This window comes from Heteronotia binoei, chromosome 15 (genome assembly GCF_032191835.1).
Source record: "Heteronotia binoei isolate CCM8104 ecotype False Entrance Well chromosome 15, APGP_CSIRO_Hbin_v1, whole genome shotgun sequence".
Taxonomy (NCBI): Eukaryota; Metazoa; Chordata; class Lepidosauria; order Squamata; family Gekkonidae; genus Heteronotia; species Heteronotia binoei.
Genome location: NC_083237.1, coordinates 67,937,840 through 67,950,365, shown reverse-complemented (window position 1 = coordinate 67,950,365; position 12,526 = coordinate 67,937,840). Strand labels below are relative to the sequence as shown.

The window sequence follows — 12,526 nt, the reverse complement described above, 5'->3', positions numbered from 1 at the left end:
TAAGAAGGGCAAGTTGGCCCTAGGAGTTGACTCCCCTATTGCTAGCTCCTTAGAAAATGAGGACTCCTGTTCCTCCCGTCAGTCATCTGAAAAGGAGGAAGGAGAAGTATCTGAGGAAGAAGTCCCTGCTGTATGATCAAGGCCTTTGCCTTGGAATACTATCCTAAACTCTTACCAAAGGTTCTCAGAGAGTTACAACACCCAAAGAGAAGGAGGATTTGGATCCAGATCTCTTTGGGCAACACCCAAAGAGAAGGAGGATTTGGATCCAGATCTTCCATCTGCATCAGGGAAGATGATGCCTAACCTAGGGGTCTCCCAGATGGGGGTTCCTTTACCAGCCCCTTTATTCAGCATTATTAAAGCAGAGTGGGAGCATCGCACTAAACCAAAAGCCAATCCACAACTGTTCTCTAAGTTGTATGACTTGATTCCGGAAGCGACTAAAGCTCCCAACAGTCGATGATCCAGTGAACAGCTTGCTTTCAAGCTCAGTGCTGCCAATGGATGCTGATGGTCTGCCTAAGGATGTCTGCAACAGAAGGATGGAGCAAGCCCTGTGAAAGAATTTCGAGGCATCGGCCTGGTCAGCATGGGTGTCCACTACGGCATCACTCTCTGCGCAAGTGGTACGTTGCTGGGCATCCAATCTAGTGGTGGCAGACAGCGGGGTACCCAAGGAATTCAAAGACAAACTTAAGAAAATGTCTTTGGCAACAGCTTTCATTGCAGATACGACCTTGGCTGCCATACAACTCTCCACTAGATGGATGGCGTGCAGCGTAGCGACCCTTCAGAATTTACGGTTGCCTAGCTGGGGCGGGGATGTGGCAGCACAGGCCAAAGTGGCAGCAATCACTTTTAAGGGGACGAACCTCTTTGATGATGGCCTGGAACGCTTCCTCATTGAGGAAAAGACAAAAAGAAGGTGCTACCATCCAAGAGAAAAGATGGGAAGCTGAAGAGACGCTACCAACCTTTTCGAGACTATAAAAAAATCCGCTCGACCCTCCAACTCCAGATCCTTCAAAGGAAAATGGCAGCCCAGAGGCAGGGACTTCAGATCTTTCTCCAGCAAGGCAGAGTCCGGATCTAAAGAAAACCCCAAGAAAGGGGGTTCTTAATGACTACTCCAGAAACCCCAAAGCAAGCGGGATCGGGGGCGTCTGCTCATTTTGCAGATCAATGGAAGAGACCAGTGAAAGATCAGTGGGTGGTGGAGACAGTGACAAAGGTTATGCCTTAGAACTGGATGCCTTTCCACATCACAGATTTCAACAAGTACCAAAGGAACAAGACCCCCTAACCCACCATCAGATGCTGTCAGCCATACAACACCTCTTGGACATAGAGGCGATACAGAAGGTGCCCACTTGCCAGAAAGGTCTGGAGGTATAATCTATTCTCTTCCTAGTCCCAAAGAAAAACGGAGATGTTCGAGCCATTCTGGACTTAAAATGGCCGAACAAGTTTGTCCGGTCGAAGTTTCGGAGACCTTATGATCCATTCTTCCAACCAATCATGCCCAGAAATATCTCACATCCATAGATCTCTCAGAAGCTTATTTGCATATCCCAATCAGAGAGCGTCACAGAAAGTTCTTGAGATTTGTGTACAACAAAAGGCATTATAAATACAGAGCTCTACCTTTTGGACTGAAGTCCTCCCCTTGAGTGTTCACAAAGGTCCTTGTAGCTTTGGTGGCTCATCTTCGTCAGCAGGTGGTCATGCTTTTCCCGTACTTGGACAACAGCCTGGTAAGAGCCCAGTCCTATCCTCAGTCCCTGGAGTTGACAAACCTGACTGTATTGACCTTGTAGAAACATAGGTTTGTGGTAAATCTGGACAAGAGCATCCTGACTCCTTCAAACAGGATCATGCATCTAGGGGTCCAAATAGACACCCAACTGGACAGTGTTTTCCTGACAGAGGAAAGACAGAACAAACTACAGAGCTTGCTTAATGAAGTTCTTTCACGACAAAAAATGCAAGTGATGCAATTGGCACAACTGTTGGGCATTCTTGTGTCCTGCCAGGATGTGTTGCACTGGTCCAGGTTCCATGCTCAGCCGCTGCAACAGTTCTTACTGCCTTTCCAACATGTCATTGCTCAAAAGGCAACCATGCAAGTGGAATTACCGACACATCTAAGGAAGCAGCTGTAGTGGTGGCAGAAGCCAGCTGTGTTTCAGTATGGAGTTTCAATCTGTTGTCATCATGACAACAGATGCCAGCCTGACAAGCTGGTGGGCTCACTCTGGGGACCAAGTGACACAAGGGAGATGGTCGGCGGAAGAAAGCACACAGAGCATCAATATTCTGGAGCTCCGGGCAATTCGGTTGGGCCTGACACACTTTGAGACGGCACTCACTTGATGTTACGTGCTAGTCAAGACAGACAGTGACAGCAAAATCTTATGTGAATGGACAGGGAGGCACCAGGGTGAAGTCCCTCTACAAAGAGGCCACTTTGGTCATAGCGTGGGCAGAGACGCATTTACGGTCCTTGAAAGCAGTTCATGTGGCGGGCAAGGACGTCGTGGCGCACTTGCTGAGCAGGCAGACGCTGGATCAGACGGAATTATTGTGGACAGGTCCGGGTTCCAACAGATTTGCCACAGATACGGCAGGATAGAGAGGGACCTGTTTGCGACATCACAAAACTGCCAAGTTTCCTCGCAAGACAAAGAGAGGCCAGCGCAGAGGGGTGATGCACTGAGTTGCCTCCAGGATTATTGTATGCCTTCCCCCGATCAACTGATCTCAAGTGTCATTCAGAAAATGCCGGAACAGGGGGTGGACCTGGTACTGTTAGCCCCCTTTTGGCCAAGGAGGGGATGGTTTCAGGATCTACTGAGCCTGTCAAAGGAGACACCTTGACGTCTGGCGGTAAATGGGAATCTCCTGTGGCAGGGGACAATGTGTCATCTTCATCTAGGGCTTCTACAATTGACTGCTTGGAGATTGAGCGGGTGCAGTTAGCTACTCAGGGCTATTCGCATGAGGTTATTGATACCATGTTAGCTTCTAGGAAGGGATTGACCCACACCTGAAGGGTGTTTTCTACCTGGTGCTCAGAGAAGGGTTGGGATCCCTTAAAGTTGCCAATACAGAGGCTTTTTCTCTTTTTACAGGAGGGGTTAGATAAGGGTTTATCTTCCAATACGTTATGGAGACAGATGGCTGCGATTTCTGCGATCTGGGGAGCCAGGAAAGGGGGGTCTCTAACCTCGCATCCCTATGTTAAGCGTTTTCTTAGAAGTACATCTTTAATCAATGCACCTCCAGTTCACAAGTTCCCAGTGTGGAAATTAAATACTGTTGAAGGTGTTGTGTAACCACCCCCTTTGAGCCTATGGCCACATGCAGTCTAAAGGATGTAACTCTTAAAACTCTGTTCTTGGTGGGGATTACCTCGGCATGCAAAGTATCGGAGTTAAAGGCCTTGTCGGTGGGTAAAGAATTATGCCCGTTCCATGAAGACAGAGTGGTCTTATGACCTGACCCCACCTTTGTACCACAGGTTAATTCGGTTTTTCATAGAGCAAGGAAATTGTTCTTCCCTCTTTTTGTCCTAATCCTCAAAAGAAGAAGGAAAAAGAATAGCATCGTTTGGATGTCAGGCAGGCACTGAGTTTCTATGTAGAGAGAACTAACAGGTTTAGAAAATGGGATTCCCTTTTTGTTCCTCTTCACTGGGGAAACCAGTCTCAGCGCCCACTCTTAGCAGGTGGCTAAGGGAATGTATTGCAGGAGCGTATAGAGCTCAGGGGCTCACGCCTCCAGGGGGGATTACAGCTCATTCACCATGTGGGGCAGCCACATCTGCAGCATACAAGGGTTTCCCGTCCCTGGACAATTGTTTGTAAGGCTGCCATGTGGAGGTCTGTACATACACTCACAAAACACTATATGTGGGCTTCAGCTGAAGCATCCTTTGGTTGTAGGGAGCTTCAGCAGATTCTGAGTTAAAGGAAGCCTTGGTTCCCTCCCTAGGACCCTATTGTTTTTGTATGTCCCTTCAGTGAAGGACCGTCCCACTCGTGGAACCACCAGAGAACAGAAGATTGGAAGTACTTACCTTGAAGTTTCCTTCTCAGTGGTTCCGGAGTGGGACGGTCCAACCCACCCAGTTGTCAAGGTGGCTTCCTTATGGATTGGGGGTTTTGCTATATTGAGCCTGCCACTACTATCATTCTGAATATCTGCATGTGGGACAATGTGTTATGGCTACTGTATGAAAGGCTTTTTGATGTTCTTCAATAAACATTGGGAAGTTGTTGCCCCGTTCTTTATGTTGCTTCAGAGTGTGCTATGCAAGGTTGCTTTTCCCGTGTAGCAGAATGGGGAAGACATGGCTTGGTGATGACTGGGGAAGATCCCAGGGGATAGGCCACCCCCCCCCCCCCAGTGGATTGAGCCAACCCTATTCTTGAGGAGGAAGAGCCTATACCCTTCAGTGAAGGAAGCTTCACAGTAAGTGCTTCCAATCTTCCATTTAATTTCAACCCTTTGGTTCTGGTCCAACCATTTGGGGCAACAGAAAACAACTCTGCACCATTATGACAGCCCTTCAAGTACTTGAAGATGGTGACCATATCACCTCTCAGTCACCTCCTCTCCAGGCTAAACCTACCCAGCTCCTTCAACCTTTCTTCATAGGACTTCGTCATTAAACCCCGCACCATCTTTGTCCTCTGGACACATTCCAGCTTGTCCATACCTTTCTTAAATTGTAGTGTCCAAAACTGAACACAATACTCTAGGTGAGGCCTAATCAGAGCAGAGCAAAGTGATACCATCACTTCATGTGATCTGGACAGCCCAAAATCACATTTGCCTTTTTAGCTACAGCATCACACTGCTGACTCATGTTCATAAGACCCCTCGAGACAAGTCTCTGTCAAGAGTCATTCCATTTTGTTCCTCTTTCCATATGTATCCCATTATACAACACTATGCTTGTGCTTGCTATGCTTTTGATATGACCTGCTGCTTGCTGTTCATCTGAAGGGAGGGTGGCATGTCTGGGAACTGGCTAGTTGCTATGAAACCAAGGTCGAGAACTGGAGGAGATGTGACCCAGGAACTGATAACACCACCTGTGGTGAGGAGAGCTTTATAGAAACCCCACGCAAAAACCCCGCTTTAGCTTGGTGCGCTTTGGCTTGAATTATAACGGCCAGGGCAAAGGTTTATAAGCACTAGGAACTGGCGGGAAGGTCAGTTCCGACAACGTGTGTGTATGCCCATGATGCTGGAATAAAGATCTTGAACTCCACTTGTCTTTTCCTTGGCTCCCCCCCATCCTATAATGATGCATTTGATTTTTCCTACCTAAATGCAGAACTTTACACTTATCCTAATTAAAATCAAATTTATTGGTTTTACCCCAGTTTTCCAATCTGTCAAGATCATCCTGTATCTTGTTTCTGTCTTCTACTGCATTTGTGACCCCTCCCATTTAGTATCATCTGCAAATATAGTAAGCATTCCCTCTATTCCTTCATCCAAATCATTTATAAAAATATTAAACAAAACAGGTCTCAGGAAAGATCCTTGAGGCACTCCCACTTGTCCCTTCTCTCCAAGGGAATGAGGAAGCATTAGCAAGCACTCTTTGCCTGCAGAGACTAATGGACCCAATTGGGTTCTAGAATGCTCTGTGGGACTCATTAGATGTGCTGACAGATGACTGGAACTCCTGTTTCTCTGAAGTAGGGATGGGCATGTAATGCAAAAACAGTGGTTCAGTTCATGGTTTGTTGGGTTGCCCAAATCAGTGGTTCAGTTCATTTCATGTTTTTTCAAGGCCTGATCCTCTTCTCCGGGAGATGCGTTGCTTGCCGGGGGCTAGGATTTAAGATATTACACATCGACTGCCAAAGCTGATCAGACCTACTGATCATTACTCATTTGTGATGGTCCATGAACGATATGGCCACGGATACCATCAAGAGAATTAAGGAGGACTATGAAGCTCTTGAAAGGCAGTTGAAAGCACAGGGGGCGCAGGTCGCCTTCTCATCTATCCTTCCCATCAAGGGAACAGACCATACTTGAAGTGAATAGTTGGCTGAGATGGTGGTACCAGAGCAAGCACTTTGGATTCTGGGATCATGGGATAAGCTTTCTTAAAGAAGGTCTGCTAGCACATGATGGCCTTCACCTCTCAAAATGGGTAAAGAAAATATTTGGAAAGAACCTGGAGAACTTCATTAGGAGAGCTTTAAACTGATGCCACAAGGGAAAGGTGACAATCCACATGGAGATCATAATGTAGAAGAACAATCATCAGGGAACCATCTGGGGAAGACAGGGCAAACAAAGTCAAGGGTGTACAAAGCTACAAGTGCCTATATACTAATGCCTGAAGTATGGGTAATAAGGGTGAGCTTGAGCTTCGCTTGCAAACAGAGGGTTATGATATAGTCGGGATTACTCAACCTTGATGGGATGATTCTCATGACTGGAATGTGGTAGTGGATGGGTATGAGTTGTTCAAGAAAAACCCTAAGGGCAGAAGAGCAGGTGGAGTGGCATTGTATGTGAGAAGGGGAATTGACATAAGAAAAGGCCTGCATAGTTAACAAACAAAGTAATGGAAGCTGTAAAAGGTAAGAAGGACTCCTTTAAGCGGTGGAAAGCTGGTCCAAGTGAGATTAATAAAGGGGAACACAGGCTGTGGCAAATCAAATGCAAGACTGTGATCAGGCAGGCAAAAAGGGACTATGAGGAGCATATTGCAAAAAACATAAAGACCAACAATAAAAATTTCTTCAAGTATATTAGAAGCAGGAAACCAGCCAGGGAGGCAGTGGGGCCCTTGGATGACCAAAGGGTAAAAGGATTACTGAAAGAGGATAGGGAAATGGCTGAGAAGCTGAATGCATTTTTTGCCTCTGCCTTCACTGTGGAAGATGAGAAGTGTTTGCCTGCTCCAGAACCACTTATTTTGGAAGGGGTGTTGAAAGACCTGAGCCAGATTGAGGTGACAAGAGAGGAGGTCCTACAACTGATAGACGAATTAAAATCTAATAAGTCACCAGGTCCGGAAGGCATACATCCAACAGTTCTGAAAGAACTCAAAGTTGAACTTGTGGATCTCCTGACAAAAATATGTAATTCATTGAAATCTGCCTCCGTTCCTGAGGACTGGAAGGTAGCAAATGTCACCCCCATCTTTAAAAAGGGTTCCAGAGGAGATCCGAGAAATTACAGGCCAGTCAGTCTGACTTCAATACCAGGAAAGTTGGTAGAAACTATTATCAAGGACAGAATGAGTAGGCACATTGATGAGCACAAGTTATTGATGAAGACTCAGCATGGGTTCTGTAAGAAAGATCTTGTCTCACTAACCTGTTACAGTTCTTTGAGGGGGTGAACAAACATGTGGACAATGGGGACCCAACAGATGTTGCTTACCTTGACTTCCAGAAAGCTTGTGATAAAGTTCCTTATCAAAGGCTCTTTAGTAAGCTTGAGAGACATGGAGTACAAGGACAGGTCCTCTTGTGGATCAAAAACTGACTAATTAATAGGAAGCAGAGAGTGAGTCTTCGTAGTGGAGGATGTTAAGCAGTGGGGTGCCGCAGGGCTCAGTACTGAACCCCATGCTCTTTAACTTGTTTATTAATGATTTGGAGTTGGGAGTGAGCAGTGAAGTGGCCAAGTTTGCTGATGACACTAAATTGTTCAGGGTGGTGAGAACCAGAGAGGATTGTGAGGCACCCCAAAGGGATCTGTTGAGCCTTGGTGAGTGAGCGTCAATGCGGCAGATGAGGTTCAATGTGGCCAAGTGCAAAGTAATGCACATTGGGGCCAAGAATCCCAGCTACAAATACAAGTTGATGGGTTGTGAACTGGCAGAGACTGACCAAGAAAAAGATCTTGGGGTCATGGTACATAACTCACTGAAAATGTCAAGACAGTGTGCGATTGCAAGAAAAATGGCCAACGCCATGCTGGGAATTATTAGGAACGGAGCTGAAAACAAATCAGCCAGTATCATAATGCCCCTGTATAAATCAATGGTGTGGTCTCATTTGGAATACTGTGTACAATTCTAGTCACCGCACCTCAAAAAGGACATTATAGCATTGGAAAAAGTGCAGAAAAGGGCAACTAGAATGATTAAAGGTTTGGAACTCTTTCCCAATGAAGAAAGGTTAAAACGCTTGGGGCTCTTTAGCTTGGAGAAACGTCGACTGTGGGGTTACAAGATTATGCATGGGATGGAGAAAGTAGAGAAAGAAGTACTTTTCTCCCTTTCTCACAATACAAGAACTCGTTGGCATTCAACGAAATTGCTGAGCAGTCAGGTTAAAACGGATAAAAGGAAGTACTTCTTCACCCAAAGGGTGATTAACATGTGGAATTCACTGCCACAGGTTCTTATTATTTTTAGGTGTTATGTAGAATACTATTGGCAACAACACTGTGGAGCGGAAGCTACTGTGGGAAGCCAGGGCCTCATCTAGGTACCAATGAAAGATGGCTGTGAGTTGGAATGCAACCCTGAAGAAAGTAAAACTGCAGCCTGAGAAATGATTCAAAGATTTTTGAGTAAGAGAATTAGGCAGGAGGCGTGATGGGCTGTTAACCTGTAACCTTTATTTGGATTGTAAGTTTCCTTCTATATCAGTCTGGCAAAGGCAGTAGCCTTGTGTATATATGCTGCAAGTGTTTGCTGTATGTTTCTTCATTAAAGCTTCTTCTGCATTGACTCGAGGAGTCTTGTGATAGATTCTGGGCAAAACCTTACACCTTCCTGTCTCGCCCTGGCCTAGCCACAGTCATCCATAAAACAATTACCTCCAAACTGGCCTACTGTAATTTGTTCTGTGTTGGCCTACCTTTGAGACTGATCCAGAAACTCCAGCTAGTCACAGACAGCATATAACCAACCAGTGTTCTGTCAGCTGCACTGGCTCCCAGTGGAGCACCGAGTCAAGGTCAAGATTCTGGTGCTGACTTTTAAAGCCCTAAACAGTCTGGGACCCATGTATCTCCAGGACTGGCTCCTCTGGGATATCCCCCAAAGCATTACGCTCAACTGGGGAAAACGTACTGGTGATCCCCAGCCCAAAAGATGCCTTGCAGTCCTCAACCGCCTTGTGGAGCCCTCTGCCAAGTCTCAGTGCCCCGTGGGACCTCCTGCAGCAGTTCTGCAGGGCTTGCAAGGGGGAGAGGCTGGCTAAGGACAGCAACAGCTCGCATCTTCCCCGGCACTCCCTCCGCCAGCCTCCCTCTGCTTTCTCCACCTCCCCCACGAGACAGTGATACAATTTGTAACCCTGACATTTTAGTACCCTCTGAAAATGTTTTAATTACGTATTACCTAGCTTGGAATTATTTTACTCTTTGATAAATGTCGTCGTCATTGTTTTTCATTGCCCTGAGCCCGATGCACTCACAGGACGGAGGTCCATACATTTAAATAACAAATAATTTGGCTCTGGCCCCGGCCTGATGGATGCTCTTCCTTATGAGATCAGGGCCCTGCAGGGTGTGCAAAGCGGAGCTGCTCCAGCAGGCCTTTGTCCAATAACATCCCCCCTCCCCTCCTCCCGCCGCTGATCAAAGCTTTTTTGGCAGGTGTTGTCCAGTCACCTAATATGCTGGCCCTCTGAACACAGGTGCAGGACACACCTAGAAGCTGGCTTGGTCTAGCTCACCATCATGTTTTTAAGGGTTTTGGAGTTTTTATCCTGTATCATGATGTATATTTTCTGTTGTGGCCAACCCTGAACCTGCTTGTGGGGGAGGGTGGGATATAAACTGCAGAATTAAAATATATATGATGCTGCCCTTCAAATGCGGAAGAGCTACAGCTGCCCATACAGGTGCAGTTTCCTGTTGTGGCCCCCACCTGGGCAAAGCCAGAGAAAGACCTGGAGATGCCAGGAGTGACTGGTTGAGTTATAAGGCCAAAACAAACCACCCTGGTCCCCATACAAATCACACTGGCAGGCACTTGAAAAAGTTCAACCCAAGCTCTCAAGGCATATTTTAAGGGTCTCTCCTGGTATCTCTGACTTTATGATCCGTCTGGAAACCGGCATGGTCACTCTAAAGGCTCGTTTGTGGATTGCTTTAATCCGGTATCGGTTTAAATTAGTGAGCAAGCCTGCTGGACTAGTAAGTGTAACACTGAGGGACTCTTTGACACCTTATTGGTTTAAGGAAGCAGAATTCAAATTGGGGTTTTATGGCCTCTCTAAACAATTTTTGTTGCAGTTGGAATATGTACTGTTAAACAGTCCTTAAAGCAACGAATTCTGGATGTGGGAAGATAGCATGATATATCTCAGATTAAACGCTATCTCCCAGGTAGTGAGAGCTTAAACAATAGCATTAGCACTTTTATAACTGTAATTAATTTTAAATTTATTAGAATTTTAATGTTGAATGTAACCTTGTTTTTATACAATGGAATGTTACTGTTACTGTTAGCCGCCCTGAGCCTGCCCCGGCGGGGAGGGCGGGATATAAATAAAATTATCTAATCTTAAACCAAGTCATAGTGATGCCATATTTACAGAATGTTGATAAAGCTGACGAGAGACCTTTTGGAGTGGACAGCAGTTACAGAGGGCAAATATAAAAAGTACCCCTGTGAAGAAAGACTGTGCACCTGTAAAGAGGGGAGGTTAGAGACAAGGGAACATGTGCTTTTTGAGTGCAAACTCTAACAGCATTTGAGCAATTTATATAACACCGATCTGTAGCCAGTTTCCAGGGAGAAACATCAGATTTTATTTAGAGAAGCTTTTAGCAGACAGAGACCAGGGAATTACCTTAAAGGTGGCATCATTTACAGTGATGGCCATAAGACATCGGAAACAACTGCTAGGTGGAAATACTGAATTATTTTAAGCCTAATATTCCAAACTTGAAAATTTTGGAAATTATATGCCCAGTTTTAAACTATGTTCATCCTGAGCTGTACATTTTGTTATATGGATGTTGTGTTGTTTGTTGTTGTTATTTGGTGGCTCTTTGACCGTATTAAATATTGATGAGAAGGAGGAAGAAGCACCCAGGAAAGCAAGGAAGTAAGAAATGCAGCCCCACAACATCCCTAAAGAACAAGCCACAGAATACAAGTGGCTTTGGGGTTCCTCTGTGGGCAAGGCCCTCTTCCTCTTGCCACTGTGCTCAACTCTTTTCTGCAGGACAAATAGCATCTTCATTCATTTACTTAATGGAAACAAAGTTCCTCTCTCATTCATTCTGTGCTACTTTTCGGGTCCTTGTGTCAATTTCAGGAATTATCTGTTTCCTTCTTAACAGGATATTTTATTGTATTTTCATGCGACACTTTCCATACTGCCACAGTGAACTGGAGTTTGTTCCTTCCTTAACTGGTTCAGCAAAGCCCACTGAGCCATCAGAAACCTGACTAATGCCAGGTGCCAAGACCAGGTACTGACCTTTCCCAGAAAAATGTTAATACCAGAAAGTAAAGTTGATTACCTTGGATCTCTGCACAGTGGGTGTTCCCGAGTCACTTTTGGCCTCCTAAAAGGGTAGGAAGAAGGGAAGGTGGGGGGAAGAAGAATGAGAACTGCAATGTAAACTGCAAAGCCTCTTCAATCTCTTGCCTTGATGAATAATGGAGAGCAGACAGATGAGAGGCACCAGGAAAGATGACAATACTTCAAGTACTTTAGCTACTACTGCATGATCGATTTCTGACTTCCTCCCTGAATCAATGAGATAGCAGTCTTGGGCCTCAGAACAGCTTCAAGTAAGTTCTCAGAACACCTCTGAAAGCAAAATTCTTTTAAAACTCAAGACCTATCTACAGAAAGTAAAATATGTTTAACTATAATAATAATAATAATAATAATAATAATAATAATAATAATAATAATAATAATAATAATAATAATAATAATAATAATAATGTTTTATTTATATCCCACCCTCCCCGCCGAGGCAGGCTCAGGGCGGCTAACAACATACAAATACAATAAATTATACAATAGGTATTAAAAACAGCATTTAACCTTAAAAACATTCCAGTTTAAAATTACACATTAAATATTTCTGGTGCTATTCCATCAGCAGATATAATATGACGGCGGATCTCATTTAAGGCAAATCCATCAAGCATTTAGTCAGGCAAAGGCCATCCTACATACATTCCCCAAAGGATCCTAGAATGCACAGTTTTTGAGGGTACTGTTGGACACCCCCAGCTCCTTGGCATGAATTTCTCCTTCGCGTGGCTGAGACCAGGTATGTATGGACTCAAGTTATAGATTTTTAAAGAAATGCTGAGCACCTGCCTTCTCCCTGACCCTTCCCCTAGATACAGCAGTAACACACTCAATTTGCAATCCTGATTTCAATACATACATGTGTGGAGGCAGTACCGGCTGGGCCCTTAGCTTGGAACATGGCTTTATATTTTTCCTGACACAGGTTTCTAGGTTCACTCTGTTGGGTTAGCCTGTCCTTCTGTGTCGATATGGATTAAGCTGGGTGTCTCGATACCTGGAAAAAGCAGAAGAACAGT

The 12,526-nt window shown here is 45.1% G+C and overlaps 1 protein-coding gene across 1 annotated transcript in view; it reads right to left on the bottom strand.

The window, feature by feature from the left end:
- LIMD2 (LIM domain containing 2) overlaps positions 1–12,526 on the bottom strand; it is a 21,393-nt gene extending 8,867 nt beyond the window's left edge. Inside the window, exons 1-2 of the mRNA XM_060256795.1 lie at positions 12,367–12,526; positions 11,479–11,523 (exon numbers count right to left, since the gene is read on the bottom strand). Coding sequence (XP_060112778.1) covers positions 11,479–11,523; positions 12,367–12,408 — 87 coding nt within the window. The 5' untranslated portion in view covers positions 12,409–12,526. The remainder of the gene's footprint in view (positions 1–11,478; positions 11,524–12,366) is intronic.